At 31.3% G+C, this 15,460-nt stretch overlaps 1 protein-coding gene across 1 annotated transcript in view; it reads left to right on the top strand.

Annotated features, from left to right (window-relative positions):
* The window catches only part of AGPS (alkylglycerone phosphate synthase), a 114,098-nt gene that overhangs the window by 54,363 nt on the left and 44,275 nt on the right, over nucleotides 1–15,460 (top strand). Inside the window, exons 11-12 of the mRNA XM_069470463.1 lie at nucleotides 5,116–5,243; nucleotides 13,526–13,577. Coding sequence (XP_069326564.1) covers nucleotides 5,116–5,243; nucleotides 13,526–13,577 — 180 coding nt within the window. The remainder of the gene's footprint in view (nucleotides 1–5,115; nucleotides 5,244–13,525; nucleotides 13,578–15,460) is intronic.

Genomic DNA, 15,460 nt, shown 5'->3' with positions numbered 1-15,460 from the left:
GTATTCATAAGAGATACTAATATGTCATTTTCTTGTGATCTCTTTGGTGGTATCAGGATAATGTAATACTAGCCTCATAGAATGGATTGGGAAGTGTTTCCTCCTCTTCTACTTTTTGAAAGAGTTTGTGAAGAATTGATATTAATTCTTTAAGCGCTTGGTAGGATTCAGCTTTGAAATCCTTTGGGCCTGGGCTTTTCTTTATGAATAATTTTTAGATTACTAGTTACTAATTTGAATTAGTAATTTAGATTGTCTTCTTGAGTCAGTTTCAGTAGTTTGTATCTTTCTAGGAATTTGTCTATTTTATCTAAGTTATGGAACACATTACTATACATTTATTCATAGTATTCCATTGTAATTCTTTTTATTTTTGTAAGATCAGTAGTAATATTCGCTATTTCGTTTCTGATTCTAATAATTTGAGTCTTCTCTCTCCTTTTCTCAGTCACTTTAGCTAAAGGTTTGTTAATTTTCTTGATCTTTTTAGAAAACCACCTTTTGGTTTCATTGGCTTTTCTCTATTTTTCTATCCTTTATCTTATCTTATAAATTTTACCTCTACTCTCTATTACTTCCTTCCTTCTGCTTGCTTTAGGTTTAGTTTGCCCTTTTTTCCCCCCCAGCAGCTTAAGGTGGAAAGTTAGGTTATTTGAGATTTAAAAAAAACAGACATTTAGTGCCATAAATTTCCCTCTAGGCATTGCTATACTGTATCTTATAAGTATAGATATATTATGTTCTCCTTTCTACCTCAAACTATTACCTAATTTCCCCATTGTTTTCTTCTTTGACCCTTTGGTTATTTAGGAGTGTGTGGTTTAATTTCCACATATTTATAAGTTTTCGAAATTTCTTTCCTACGGGTTTTTTATTTCATTCCATTGTGATTGGATAACATACTTTGTATTATTTCAGTCTTTTATAATCTGTTCATGCTCGTTTTAAGGCCTAGCTAGTATGAACGCTATTCTGGAGATTGCACTGGAAATACATATTCTGTTGTTCAGTGGAGTGTTCTAGTCTTTTAGGTCTAATTGCTTTATAGCGTTGTACAAGTCTTCTCTTTCCTTGTCTTATGCCTAGTTTTTGTGTCTGTGATTGAAAATGAGGTATTGATGTCTCCAACTATTATTGTTAAATTATCTATTTCTCCCGTCATTTCTGTCAGTGTTTACTGCTTACATTTTCGTGTCCTGTATTAGGTGCATATTTGTTTATAATTGTTGTTATGTCTTCCTAATGGTTTTCAATTTAAAATGTCCCTCCTTATATCTAGTAACAGTTTTGTTTAAAGTCTGTTTTGTCTGACATCAGTATATAGTCACTCCAGCTTTATTGTGGTTGTTGTTTGTATGATGTATCCTTGTCTAACTTTCAGTCTAGTTGTATCTCTGAATTTAAAATGTGTCTCCTGTAGACAGCATATAGTTGGATCTTTTTAAAAAAATCCAGTCTCACTATCTCTGTTTTTTCATTTGATTGTTTAGTCCCTTCATATTTAATGTTATTATTGCTATGGTTGGATCTATTTCTGCCATTTCTGCCCCCTCCATGGGTCTTACTTCTTTTTGTTCCTCCATTACTGCTTTCTTTTGCATTACGTGAATATTATTTAATGTAGCACTTTAATTTTCTTAATGATCTTTTCAGTATATGTTTTTGAGAGTCTTTTTAGTGGTTTCTCTAGGACTTAACATGCACATCTTACCTAATTAGAATCAGCTTCAGATTTATTCCTGTGAGAATGTAGAAATGTTACTCCCATATAGTTCTGTTCCATTTCCCCCTTTTAATGTGGTATCGTTATACACATTACCTCTACGAATGATACAAACACAATAATACGTTACTACAGTTATTACTTTATATGATTGTATGACTTTTAAAGAAGCTAAGAGAAGAAAAGAGAGCAAGTCCAGGTTCAGTATCCCAAATTTGAAAATCCAGAATACTCCAAAATTCAAAACTTTTTGAGCACTGACAAGATACTCAAAGGAAATGCTCATTGGAGCATTTCATATTTTGGATTTTTTGATTTAGGATGCTCAATCAGTAAGTATAATGCCGATGTGCCAAAATTTGAAAAAATCTGAAATGTGAAACACTCTGGTTCCAAGCATTTCAGGTAAGGGTTACTCAACTTGTCTGGACTTAGAGCTTTTGTTATATTAACCATCTTATTTATCCCTTCTGGTTCTCCCATCCAAGTACTAACCAGGCCCCTTCTGGTTCTCTTTATTTGTTCCTGTGTGTTCAAATTACCATCTGGAATCATGTTGTTAGCCCAATAGAGCTTTGCTTTTACTCACCTCGTTTGTGCTGTTACTGGTTAATGTATCACATTTGTATGTGTCATTGGTCCAAAAATACATTATATACTTATTGTTTTATTCCATTGCTTTTTAAATCAAGCATAAGAAAAAAGGAGATGAAATATACATTTATATTATCTTTTGTAATTACATAAAAGAAGACACAAAAGTGCTCTTTATTTGTGTGTGTTAATTTGAATTTCTGTCTGGGGTCACCTGCTTTTGGTATGAAGAACTTCCTTTAGCATTGTAAACCTGGTCTTCTAGCCACAGAGTCCTCCCAGCTTTTGTTTGTCTGGGAATATCTTTATTTTTGTCTTCATGTTTGAAAGATGGCTTTGTTGGGTGTAAGATTCTTGGTTGACGGTTTTTTTTTCTTGAGCACTTTAAATATTAATATATTATTTCGCCACTTTCTAGCTTCCATTGTTTTTGCTGATAAGTCAGCTGTTAACTTTATAAGTTTTCCCTTGTAATTGGCAAGTCAGTTTTCTCTTGCTTGACTTTAGCATTTTTACTGTGATGTGCCTATTTATGGATATCTTTGTGTTGATACTACTTAGAATTTGTTGAGGTCTCATGATGTAGAGGTTAGTGTTTTATAATAAATTTAGAAAGTTTTCAGCCAGGCTTTCTTTGAAAAATTTTTTTCTACTTCATTCTCTCTCTCCTCTCCTTTTGGCACTCCCATTATAAATAAATTGGTGTGCTTAATGTTTTCCTACATTTCTATGAGGTGCCATTCATTTTCTTCATATTGCATAATTTCTATCAGTCTATCTTCAAGTTTGCTATTTTTTCTTCTGCAAGATCACATCTGTTGTTGAGCCTGTCTAGTGAATTTTTCATTTCAGTTATTGTACTTTTCAACTCCAGAATTTCCATTTGGTTCTTTTTAATAATTTCTCTCTATTTATTGATAATCTTTAATGACATGCATTTGTCCCACAACTTGAGGCTGGGAGCAAGAAGTGAGCCCCACCTCACTTCAGCTGCACTTGCCTGAAACTTAGCCTTGTGAAGAGGTAGCTGGAGACTGAGTGTTATTTAGAATAGGATTGAACATTTTTCTGAAACTAAGAAAGTCTTTAGGTATTTATCCAAGAGAAAGGAAAACATGTCCACATAAAAACTTGTTCATGTATATTCATAGCAGCAGCATTCATAGTAGCCAAAAAGTAGAATGCCAAATATCCATCAACTGATGAACAGATAAAATAAGTTATACTTTACAATGGAATATTTAGCAATTAAAGAGGAATGAAATATTAATACATGCTACAACATGGATGAACCTTGAAAACATTACAGTAAGTGAAAGAACCCAGTCACAGGCTACATATTGTGAGATTCATTTTATACTAAATGTCCAGAATAGGCAAATCTGTATAGACAGAACATAGGTTTGTGGTTGTCAGGGATAGGGTGTGGGGTTGGAAATGGATAATGACTTTTATGATTATGGGTTTCTTTTTGGGGGGTGATAAAAATGTTCTAAACTTAGATTGTAATGATGGTTGCACATGGCTGTAAACAACACTAAAAACCATTGTATTTTGTACTTTAAATGGGCGAATTTTATTGTCTGTAAATATGTCTCAGTAAAGATGCTAAAAGAGAAAGTTTAGTCACTTTTGTCATCTTTTAAATTTTACAAGACATATCTATTTTTATATTAAAATATTTATTAGGCCAAACTTACAGAGCTTTTGTGATCATACAAGTTATAAGAGGGTCATATTTTGTAATCTCAGTAGGAAATCATATGTATATATATTGAATATGTTGTAATCTAATGTAATATAACTTACTTTTCATGGACTCAGACGTTTTTAATCCCATACTATATACTGACAAGTTAATTATATTATAAACTTATTGGAAGCTTTACATTTTGTGATACCTTTTATTTCTTGTGTTGTAATTAAATTCTCCAGTTTCAAAGATTTCCCCCTTTACTCTTTTTTAATGATTCTCAGAAAATTCACTAATAGTGCTATTAATTTCTACCATTTGTACATCAGAAACCACTAATTTGAAGTTTGGCTTTGTGAATATAATCGTTTTTAACCATGTCCCTTCAAATATTTTAGCATAGATATTTAGGCCATGTGGTTATATTTTACTTATTTTTTCCCTCCTGTATTAAAGTCTCCTACTCCCCATTATAATAAAGAAAAAAAAGTTTGTTTTATTGGTCATCCTCTTGTGCTAGATATTTATGATAACCATTTTATTTCTATTTGTTTATTTCTTACAAGGGGATCTCAGTAATGCCTTTGTCTTTTCTTTGTATTAATTCTTAGGAAAAAAGGCAAGGTATTATTTCCTCAGATTTCTTCAGTCATCTTAAGTTCTCATTGAAGGTTAGGTTCTTTTTGCCCAATAAATTGTTTTGAAAGTCAAAGTAGGCACAAATATCAAAATAAGCTTCTGTCTGAATGTATATGAATATAAAAAGCTACTGTTTTTCAAATTCTTTCTCTAACGATAAGTTGTAATACTTTAAAAATCATTTAAAAGTAACCTTCTTGGAGAAAGTTTACTTAAAAATAGTTTAAAATATTTATACATAACTAAGAAAAATATATTCCAAAAACTTTTCTTTGGCAATTATAAAATTTGCTTACTCATTTTCCTAAAAAGACTTGAGTAGCCATTATTTCTCAGATAGAATAGATTAAATAAATTTAAATGTGAATAGTAGAATGAATTAATAGAATAAATAGATTAAATAGATTTAAATATGATTTAGAAAATTGTCATGTGATATATTGGATTATTCCCCCTTCTCTTTCAGGAACTCTTGGTGTAATAACAGAAGCTACAATAAAAATCAGACCAATCCCTGAATACCAAAAGTATGGCTCGGTAGCTTTCCCTAATTTTGAACAAGGAGTAGCCTGTTTAAGAGAAATTGCAAAACAGGTAAAAAAAATAAAAATAAATAGAAGATATATATTTTTATATTTTTAAAATTTTGCATAATTGTGATATGTTACAAATAATCTTCATATTTAGTTGTGTTACATTTGTGGTTTTTACCCAGTTCTATATGAGAAGGTAGTGTTGTAAAGTCATCCCTTTAAGTGCAGTTGCTATTTCTTTTAATAATTATATTGCTGTCACACCTATTTCTTGGTCTAAAGAGGGCTGTATGATTTTAAGCCAAGGTAAGATAATGTTCTTCAATTGATGGCTTCAAATGACTCTGCCTTTTATCGAATGTTATGTTTCTTATTTTGGGGTAAGATATTTTATGATTAATTGAAGTGATACATAATCTATCTTAAATTAAGGTATTTATTGAAATTAAAAGTAATGACTCTATATCAGTTACAATCTTGATTGTCTATCTACTCCTGAGTAGGGAGAAGATTTAAAAAGAAGTATGGTCCTGAAATGAACATTCTTGGACTTGTGGCAAGATACTTTGGTAGTGTTAAAGCAGAAATGAATATTAGCAGTTGAAGTCCTTACAGAAGAGCTCCTAATTCACTAGAACTTTAGGGATGTTACGTTAACGTTAGGGCGCTAAAGTATACAGTATTATGCCATGTTTGCTAAAATGATGAGATGGCAATAATATTTAAAGCAGGAGGATTAGAGATAAGTTTTTGGAGTAAATAATATTTGTTAAACTAAAATAATTTCTGAATGCTGAGCAGTAAAGTTCAAGTGTATTCTGATACTTGTTTCTAAAAGCTATCACTCAAAGGCAGAGGAAAGTAGCTTCAAATTAAGATAACCTAGGTATTAAGAAGTAATAGAACTATTTGCAGAGCCTATGGTTTTGCATGTGAGTTAACACCTAGAAGAATGGGAAACTAGGCTTTTTTTTTTTTTTTTTTTTTTTTTTTAAGAAAACAACCAAAAGGTCACCAATTTAAAAATAAAATAAAAACAAATGTTTCCATAAATGGATTATATTTTCTTGTTAATTTCAGATCTTTCTTAATGAGTTTTTTTAAGTCAAGCGTTTTCACTTGATTTGTAATTTATACTTTGTGCTAAATATTTTTATTTTTCATCTTTGTCAAGCTTAACTATCCCCCTCAAGAAAACTTTATTAAAGATATATAGTTCATATCATCTCTCATTAGCGTTTTGAATGACATATTTCTAATTAACCATTTATTGCCTCCAATTTTATGGCAAAATAAACGTGAATACTAAATTAGATTTTTAGAAAAATTATGGAAGTTAGAAAAGTAGTTTGGATTTATTTTTTTCAACAAAAGATCTTAATGAGATCATATTCAGTCTATGTTGGCCAACTCTACCCCTTCATAATATCTCTTCTTTGTAGAACATAGATGTAGTAGACTAATGAAGAAGTGTTGTTTTATCTTTGGAGTAGAGGTATACATAGTTTATGTTTTCCTGAGTGCTCCATCTACTTTTCCACATCTCAAATACTCACATGTAAATCTATCTTAGGTTTCATTAATGAGAAGTAATATACAACTATCAAAATCCTAATTTTATAATTTCATTAGAATGTAAATGTTGGATTTAAACATAAATAGTTGGTACAATCTGACAGTTTTTGTTATAATTTGATATGCCCCTGAGGGAAAGTGACAGAGAAAAGCTTCCGGTGCTATTGAAAAGCAGGGGATGGAATTTCCCTTCATGCTTGCATAAATCAGTAAAATGCCCTTGTAGTCATTTAAAAAGTTTCTAAGAATGTTTACTCAATGACCATAATCTAAATTCACTATGCAGAGCTATATTGGATATATATCTTGGAATAAATAAATGTAGTGATTGATAGAAAGTGCCACTGTGTGACTTAAAAAGGTCAAAAAGAAAGCTCCTTTCTAGTCTGTAGTTATGACAATTTGGTTCTGTGTACTTAGTAGTGGACAATTTTTAGAGACATAAATACTGTGGACCAGAAAGCTTGCCTTACTCAAAACTAATTAAAAAGTCCAGTTAGATAATATATTATTCTAAAGTATTGCTCTTATAAATGAAACAATTGCTAAGAATAGTTACTGGGATTTCAAGATATTACATTGTTTTGGGAACCTCCATATTTTACTTCTTTGATAATGTACAGGTAGAGAGACTTCATGTTTACCCTACCTGGAAATGTGTAAAAGGATTTATAATGGTTTAGGAACATTTGCATATTAGTTTACAGAATGTACAAATCTCATATGTCAAGAGTGGTAAAGTATTTGCTGCCCTCCTTTGTAACAGTATTTCTCAGGCAAAAAAAAAAAAAAATGAAAAAAATTATCCGGTTTTGGCACTAGTCACTGTTCAATTTGGGATCTGGAATTTCAGCTGATAGCAGGAGAATTAAGATCCATTAAAATAGATGGTACGTGGTTTATGATTGTGCCAAATTCTTGATTGAGTAATGAGTTGGCTGCTTGTAATTCTTCACTGTCATTTCATAGCACTTCCTTTTTTTTTTTTTTTGGTAATATTTTCAGACTTAAGTTGATTTTGAAGTGAGAGACAATATTTTGGATGAGTATCTTTTGGAAAGGAGCATACTTGACTGTTCACAAATAGCAAAGTGGGCTCTGTGTCTACTTTTGTTGCTATTCTTACTGAAGGAAATAAATTAAGCTAACTTATACTGGCAGCAGAAGGATTCTACTAGGGTCTTTCATCTGATCTTTGTCCATGTGAGGAATTGTCCCCTATCAATACTTCATTGCCTGTGAGGAGCTAGAAAAGAAGATTTAGTGGAAGATTAATGTGATTCTTTCTCTTAAGTGGCAGTCCAGAGTAATCTCCAACTTTACTCAGTAGATGGGTAAGTGATTTTAAGACTTTCTTAGAAAATAAATTTCCTACTGTTAGCCTGTCAAGAGGGGGAAAAATAATATTTTAAAATCAGAGTATCAGTGTCAAATACAACATTTTATTCTCTTTTATGTGTTTGGAAATAACAGTGGTGTTTTTACAAGATTTAAAAGGAAAACTTAGTGTTGAAACAGGCTCAAAAACAATTTACAAAGTTTGGATTTTTTTTTGTTTTCAATAAAAACTTGGGAGTTTTGCTTTATAATATTGTTAGAGGAGCATTTATTACAATAAGAGGAAAAATTGACTGTGGAATGGATTATACTCATTTCTCTGAAAACTCTCTTCTCAGTAAGTAAAACCTAGCTTCTCAGAACTAGGTTTTTAGAATTACAGATTAAAAGGTAGCCTTTTCTCTCATTACTTTTTGACAAAGAATGGCTTTTTCTACCTTCCATTGCTTTTATTTTAAACAACTTTAAGTTGATAAGGGACGTGTGTGTGTGTGTGTGTGTGTGTGTGTGTGTGTGTGATTTTAGATCATAATTTGGGAAGAAATAGTTCAGGAATTGTTCTGTTTTAAACTTAATTTCTCCTGGAGGAGTTCAAATAAATTGAAAGGAGTTAGGGTTAGCACTTACCTTATAAAACACTTAAAACTTCTTTATATTCAACAGTAATTCTTTGGAATATTTGTCACATGTAGAAAATGGAACTATCATTTTAAATCACTTTTTTTGTCTCATAATTTCCTCTCTCTGAAACAAAGAGAATAAACCTAGTCAAATGTTTGGTTAATTGTGATCCAGAAAAATGAGGACAGTTAAGACATGCTTTGTACCAGAAGCTACTCAGAACAAGTTATTTTACCTTTACTAAACTGAAGAAAATGTAAAATTAGGAGATAGTATGCATAAACTTTTGGCCTTACCCTTAATGTAAGTGGAGGGAAGTATTCACTCTGTACTATGTACTATTTTATTCTTTAAAACCAAGCAATACTTGTTAAAATAAAGAAGTTATTGTTATTTGCCATATAAACTCCTAGCTGTAAGCCAGTATTTTATTGTGTGCCTTTTATGTGAGGAAATGTGCACTTAACTTTATAGCTAAAATAATGCAATGGATAGTATGCAAGTTCGATGTGGTTCCTAACTTCTGACTTCTAGTAATTACTAAGGATATTGCATATTATGATAAATTCTCTGTGCTTAAATTTTTGTATTTGCTTCTGATACAATGAGAAGATTAGTAGACTATCTCCAATGTAGTTTGTAAGGCTTAGGAATTTGGGCTGCTCTAGAGTCTACACAGAAGTTTGACTTACCCCTTGAAGAAACAGCCCTTTTCAATTCAAAGATGATTCACTCCTTAGCAATGGTATCAGAGATACAGGACTACTATTTAGTGCTTACACTTTTATAGTTTATCCTTAAGAAGTTAGGCAGTAGAAATCCTGCAGACATTTGAAATATATGTTAATTTGAATTTCTTTTGCTAGTAACTAGTCAGTTAAAAGACACCTTCTCAAATAATGTCTCATCTGAAGTATAATTTCTGATTTTCTCTGTGACAGTGACTTAGTTCTAAAAAACCAATTTTGTAGAAAGCTTTTGATGTGTTTCTTATTGGGGCTATTTGTGTGTGTGTGTAAAATAGTTGGATTTAGAAATCTCTTTTTAAGTTGGTGCAGAGAATACTAAGTAAATAAGACTAATGAGAGTGGTTAGTTTTTACTTTTCAGGTTATATAGTCAAGTAAATTCCTGGTTGTAACAGCCCTAAAGGGAAGAAATTGCCAGCAATTGGACTTAGTCAATCTTATACCCATGTTATGAGATCCTTTTGGTTATTTATTTCTTCATTGTTCAAGTAAAAAAAAAAAAAGGTATTGGTATTTCTTTATTAGTCCATAATAAGTTTCTCATAACTTTTCAGACTGTTAAGTATAAAATATATTTAGGTACAAAATCAAATGACATGAGAAAGTCTAATAAAGGTACATTTATCATAAAAAGAAAGAGATCAATGATTTCATTAACCCCAGTTTTAGTAAGCAATTTCTGTTTGAGTGTTCTCAAATTCCTTTAAAAGTAAAACTGGTAAAAAATATTCCCTCTCAGGTTAATTCTGATCATCTACCAGCAGGGGTCACTTTAACTTAAGGACCTCTCTCTCCCCCAGCCCCCTTTTTGTCCGTGGAATACTCTCAGCCCAGCATAATTGAATAACATGGGAATGAATTTAGAGTTCAAATTCTCAGAATTTGTGCTGTCTCGAACTTTTAAAGACAATCTTTTGAGTTTTTTAAACATACCAAATTAGTTTTAAAGCAATGGAAATAAAACCTAATCTTAGTTGTATGTATAATAACTCAGATTGAATGTTTTTATGAATAGTAACATTATTTTGATCTTTTGCTTATATAAGGACCTTCTATTTAATTAGTTATAGTGGCAACTTTTAATTATTTCAAACTCTTAGAAACTTTTTTTGCTTTCTATGTTTAGAGTGATGTACGATGACTTACAAATTATCACTTGCCAGGAGATGATAAACCAATCTAGATGCTATTTTTGAGTGCTTTATTTATGATAATAATGAAAAACTCTATTTACTGACTTTTTAAAAATCTGGCACTACTGAAATATGAAACTTTAAAGCTGTTGGTTTGAATTTGATAATTTCAAAACTGTTAAAAACTAATATCTAAAATACAGTAAACTTTCTTTAACTTCTTATTGTTTTTGAATAGTATTTGTTTGTTACCATTTACTGTGCCTCCTTAATATAAATAGGAATAGTGGATTAACTAGTTTATGTGACTCAGCTGTCAAGTTAAAAATCACATTCAATGTAACTGAATATTAGTTGCTATATGATGTAGCAATTGCTGTGAAGCTTTCTTACCTATTTTCCCAGCTTTTCAGTTTGAAAATTTTAAGCTTAAATTCCCTTTTAAGCAAAAGAGAATTTGAAAGACTAGTACAGTGAACACCTGTATATGTACTCTGTATGTTCAACAGTTGTTAACTTTTTGCTCTATTTGTTTTATGTGTATATATTTTCTGTACTATTTGAAATTAGGTTGTAGACATCATGACACCTGACCTCTACATACTTCAGCAACATCTCCTAAAAATAGGTGAAGAATGGTGTTCTTCTTTATAACCACAATCCAATTATCATGTCTAAGAAAATCAGCAGTAATTTCTTAATGCTGTCTAATATTCATTCTGTAATCAGATTATCCCAGTTGTCCCCAAAATATAGTTTATGGATAGTGTTTGCAAACCAAGATTTAATCAAGGCTTGCAGAGTTTATTTTAATTGTTTTAGAGATTAAACACCAATAGAAACTTACTATTCTAAATTTACTATTTCTTCCCATTTTCTGATATATGTGTACTTATAGTGATTGTTTTCATTAAAAACACCTGCCATTGATAAAGGTGAAGTAGAATCTGGTTGGCAGTAGGAGGTGAAATTTACAAGTTGTTGGTAGGAACTTAAATTTTTTTTTTAATGATAGAATGGCTCCGAATTCTTTCATATTTTACTGGTATGCTTAAGCCAAAACATATAAATATATGTGTTGTATGGATATTCTGTTTATTTTATGAAGAAAAGAAATTTGGTCTAACCAGGCTTTGTATATTTTATTAGAAGTCAATGTGTCCATTTTATTAAAAACATTCCAGATTTGTAAATGTGAAGAAAAGTGATTTTCCTTTAGTATTTTGGAAACTGGTAATGTTTTTAGAAGCATTAACCCAACTACAAAGATACCTTTATACCAAGATTTGAAATTACTCAGGTTGTAAATTTTTTATTTTATTTTTAGCTACTAAACATTTAATAACAGCAGAAGTAGCAAGTAAAATAGTTTTAAAGTAATTTTTGTTTCCAATATGAGTTTAAAGCTGTACGTGTGTATGTTTTAATGATTTGAGGGGGGGCTGTGTGGTGTACTTGGAATAGTGCTCATCTAACAATCAGGATATGGTCTTCTACCTTTACTTCTAAAGTTACCTGACATTGGTCAAGTTTTTTAACCTCTCTGATTATTGTGTCCTCATCTGTAAAATGGGGATAATAACAGTTCTGCTACCCTGGCAGAGTTTTTTCTTATATTGAAGACCTATGAAAGCAACTTGGAAACCACAGGATTCTTTAAGGTGATAGGTTATTGTCATAACTTGTGTATAAAATTATCTAATACTGTTTCTTTAGACTTGGCAGTGACTTTTTAAATTTAGATTGTCTCATCTTTAGTCAAAGGTGAATAAATTATCTTCAAAGTAGAATCTGTCTAGTTATTTTATTGGGTGAAATAAAATATATACTATGTTTTTATAAAAATTAAGTATTTGTTCACTCAAAAAGCAATAGCCAAAATGTTATAATGCATAGTTAAGGTGTGTATTTTATTCTTTTGAGTGAGTCTCAGAAATTTGTTGTAATACAAATTTGATTGATAAATGTTATTACTCAGAAGATAAATGTTTAAAAAGTTTATGGCATTTGTCAAAATTTTGTCATTTGAAAGCAACTTCTTCGTAAAAGTTTAGCCATGTTAAAACTTTGTACAGAAAATAAAAATCCTATGTGGGCTTCAGCTCAACTCACTTTAATTCTATGGAGATATTATAGCTAACTCAAACCTTGTTAGTGTTTGTAGTATTTTGTCATCACAAAGTTAATATGAATATCTGCTTCTCTCAGTTTTCTTTCCTTGCAGCTTTTATTGTGATCCTAGATAAATAAAACATTGGTAGAGTTTTAGATATTTTAGATATATAATCTCATATTTCAGAGTTTGATTGCTATTTTCACATAAGTAACCTTGAAAGATCTTAGAAATCTGCACACTGGACAGTTTTTCTGTTTAAAATAGACAATGAAAAGGGGTAAAAAAGGAGCAATTCCTAAAATTGTCTGTGAAGACATTGCGGCCAATTTTTTAAAGTGCTTTGGCACATAAAAATTTCCACCACCATCTTCCTCATTTTAAAACCGTACAAGAACCTGATGACACAAAATAGTTTATAAGTGGCATAATACTTTAGGGACTGATTTTAGTTTTAAAAATTCTACTTTGTTCTAAAATAATCCACTTTAGGGCATGATATTTCTTTTAGAATATTCCCATAAGTCTTTGCTAGGCATTAAGCAGATTTTATTGCCAATAAATTAAAAGATCTGGTAACTTATGTAATGTATGTATTTAAATATTATATATATAGATTTCTCCTCTCTGAATTTTTATAGAAGACTAATGTTTTGTCTTCATAAAATTATATAAAAAGTTAAGATTCTTCTCTGTATATCCTTAGGAATCTAAGCTTTTGATCTCTTAAATACAGAAAGATAGTATTCATATTCTACTTGTCTAGCTTCTTACTGTATTAAATTTGTATCACATCTTTTTCTATTTTTAAACAGAGATGTGCTCCTGCATCTATTCGCCTCATGGACAACAAACAGTTTCAGTTTGGTAAGTAAGGAGTGGTAATTTTAAAATCTGTTCAGTTAGCCACAAAAATTTACAAAGCATCAGTAGGAAGAATACTGAGCGCAGAGCTAGAAAGAATGTCATAGTTCTTGCACTGGATACCATGGGCTGCAGGAGGAGGAGTGGTTGATTACACTTGATTTTGCTTGAGGTGGGGGTGAAGAGTCAGGAAAGGCTTTAATGGAGAGTGATGCTTGAGCTAAATCTTCAAAAGTGAATCAAGGTTTGCTTGAGATTGTCTCTTCTTCTCCCCTACCAAATTTATTCACTTGTCAGCAAAAATATGAAGTCGTGAAACCTCAGTGTTGTGTTTTAGGAGACTTCACATAGTTCTATTTGGTTCAAATAGAGGGTATGGTGAAGGTTATTACATGAGATTAAGTTGGATTGGGTGGACTAGGGCATTGCAGGATAGATTTGGATTTTATCTTGTCAGCGGTGGGATTTCTGTGTAGAAGGAATAAAATCAGTCAGCTTCACATCTTAGCTCATTCTGGCAGCGTTATGCAAGGTAGATTATGAGGGTACAGGCACAAAGGAGGGACAGTAGGCAGTGAAACAGTAAGAGGCAAATTTTGAAGGCCTTGAGCAAGGCAGCAACAATGGAGATAAAGAATAGAGGATAGATTTTCAAAAAATCAGTTTGCCAACTGGATATGGAAGTTTAAATTAAGGGAAGAGTTAAGGACATCTCCCAGATTTTGATTTGATTGATTGGGTGAATTAAATAACAGAATAGAAGAAGAGGTGGAGGTTTTGGGCAAAAGATATTACACAGATTGTTAAATACAGGTGCCTTTGGGATATTCAGGTGGAGAATTAAGGAGGCAGCATCTGAAATCATTTTTTTCTCCATATTTTGTTTAAAGTATTAAACTTTCTGACACAACTTATTTATCACCTTTTCAATTCATTTTATTTTTTCTATATCTTTTTCAAATTCTGAAATTTACTTTGGGATTTAAGTTTATAGAATTTAATAAATATCCTCAAAACAGTTCCTGAAATTATAGGAGCAATTGCTCAGTAATAAATAATAAAGGGTAAGATAGGCAGGCTTTTGTTTGTCATGTCTAAAAGTAGCTTAGATTTTAATATAGGGAAATGTAATTACAGATATATTGAAACTTAACTTGATATGTTCATGACATATCAAGACAGTTTTTAAATTAGATTCTTCTAAGTCAGTCACAATTATTTATTTATTTAAGTAAACTGCTTTCAAAACTCTGTACTACTGATAAACAAAAGTTTAAGATAAATATGTCCTATAAATAATGAAATAGTTAAATCAAATGAAAATGAAACCCCCTGTGTGTTTTGGCCTGTATTTGGAGATCTAGGTCTTAAGGAGAGCTATGTATCTAATTAATAAGACCATGTTATCTATTTATATGTTCTTATTGTAGCAAATTATGTTAGACATTGGCACCTTTGTAAAATTAACAGTGTTTTGGCCAGATTTTATTTATAATTGGGATCTATAACAATTTAAAGTGAAGGTTTAAAGAAAATATCTTCCTGGCTGTCATACCTGTTCCACATTCTCATTACTATACCTAGAAACATGCTTACATACTCTCTTCTAGCTCAATGGTAGGTTCTACCCTCTCTAGTCTTGACTGTCTCTCCTCCCTCTGTCCTTTACTTAGCCACCAAAGTGATCCTTTTGAAATACAGATCTGATCATGCTTGTTGGCTGTCTATAGGCTTTTTTGATTCTTCAGTATTCACTGAAGCCTTTCCATCTATATATCCTACCATGGCTTCATGATCAAGCAACTAAAGAAATAACGCTTAGCACAGCAAGAGGTGCCCAGGACCCTGCGCCCGTCCGTCTGCCTGGTTGGTCAGTGTTTGTGTCA

This window comes from Eulemur rufifrons, chromosome 1, assembly GCF_041146395.1.
Source record: "Eulemur rufifrons isolate Redbay chromosome 1, OSU_ERuf_1, whole genome shotgun sequence".
In the NCBI taxonomy this organism is placed as follows: Eukaryota; Metazoa; Chordata; class Mammalia; order Primates; family Lemuridae; genus Eulemur; species Eulemur rufifrons.
Note: the sequence above shows the minus strand (reverse complement) of the source record. Positions and strands in the feature narration are given on the sequence as shown.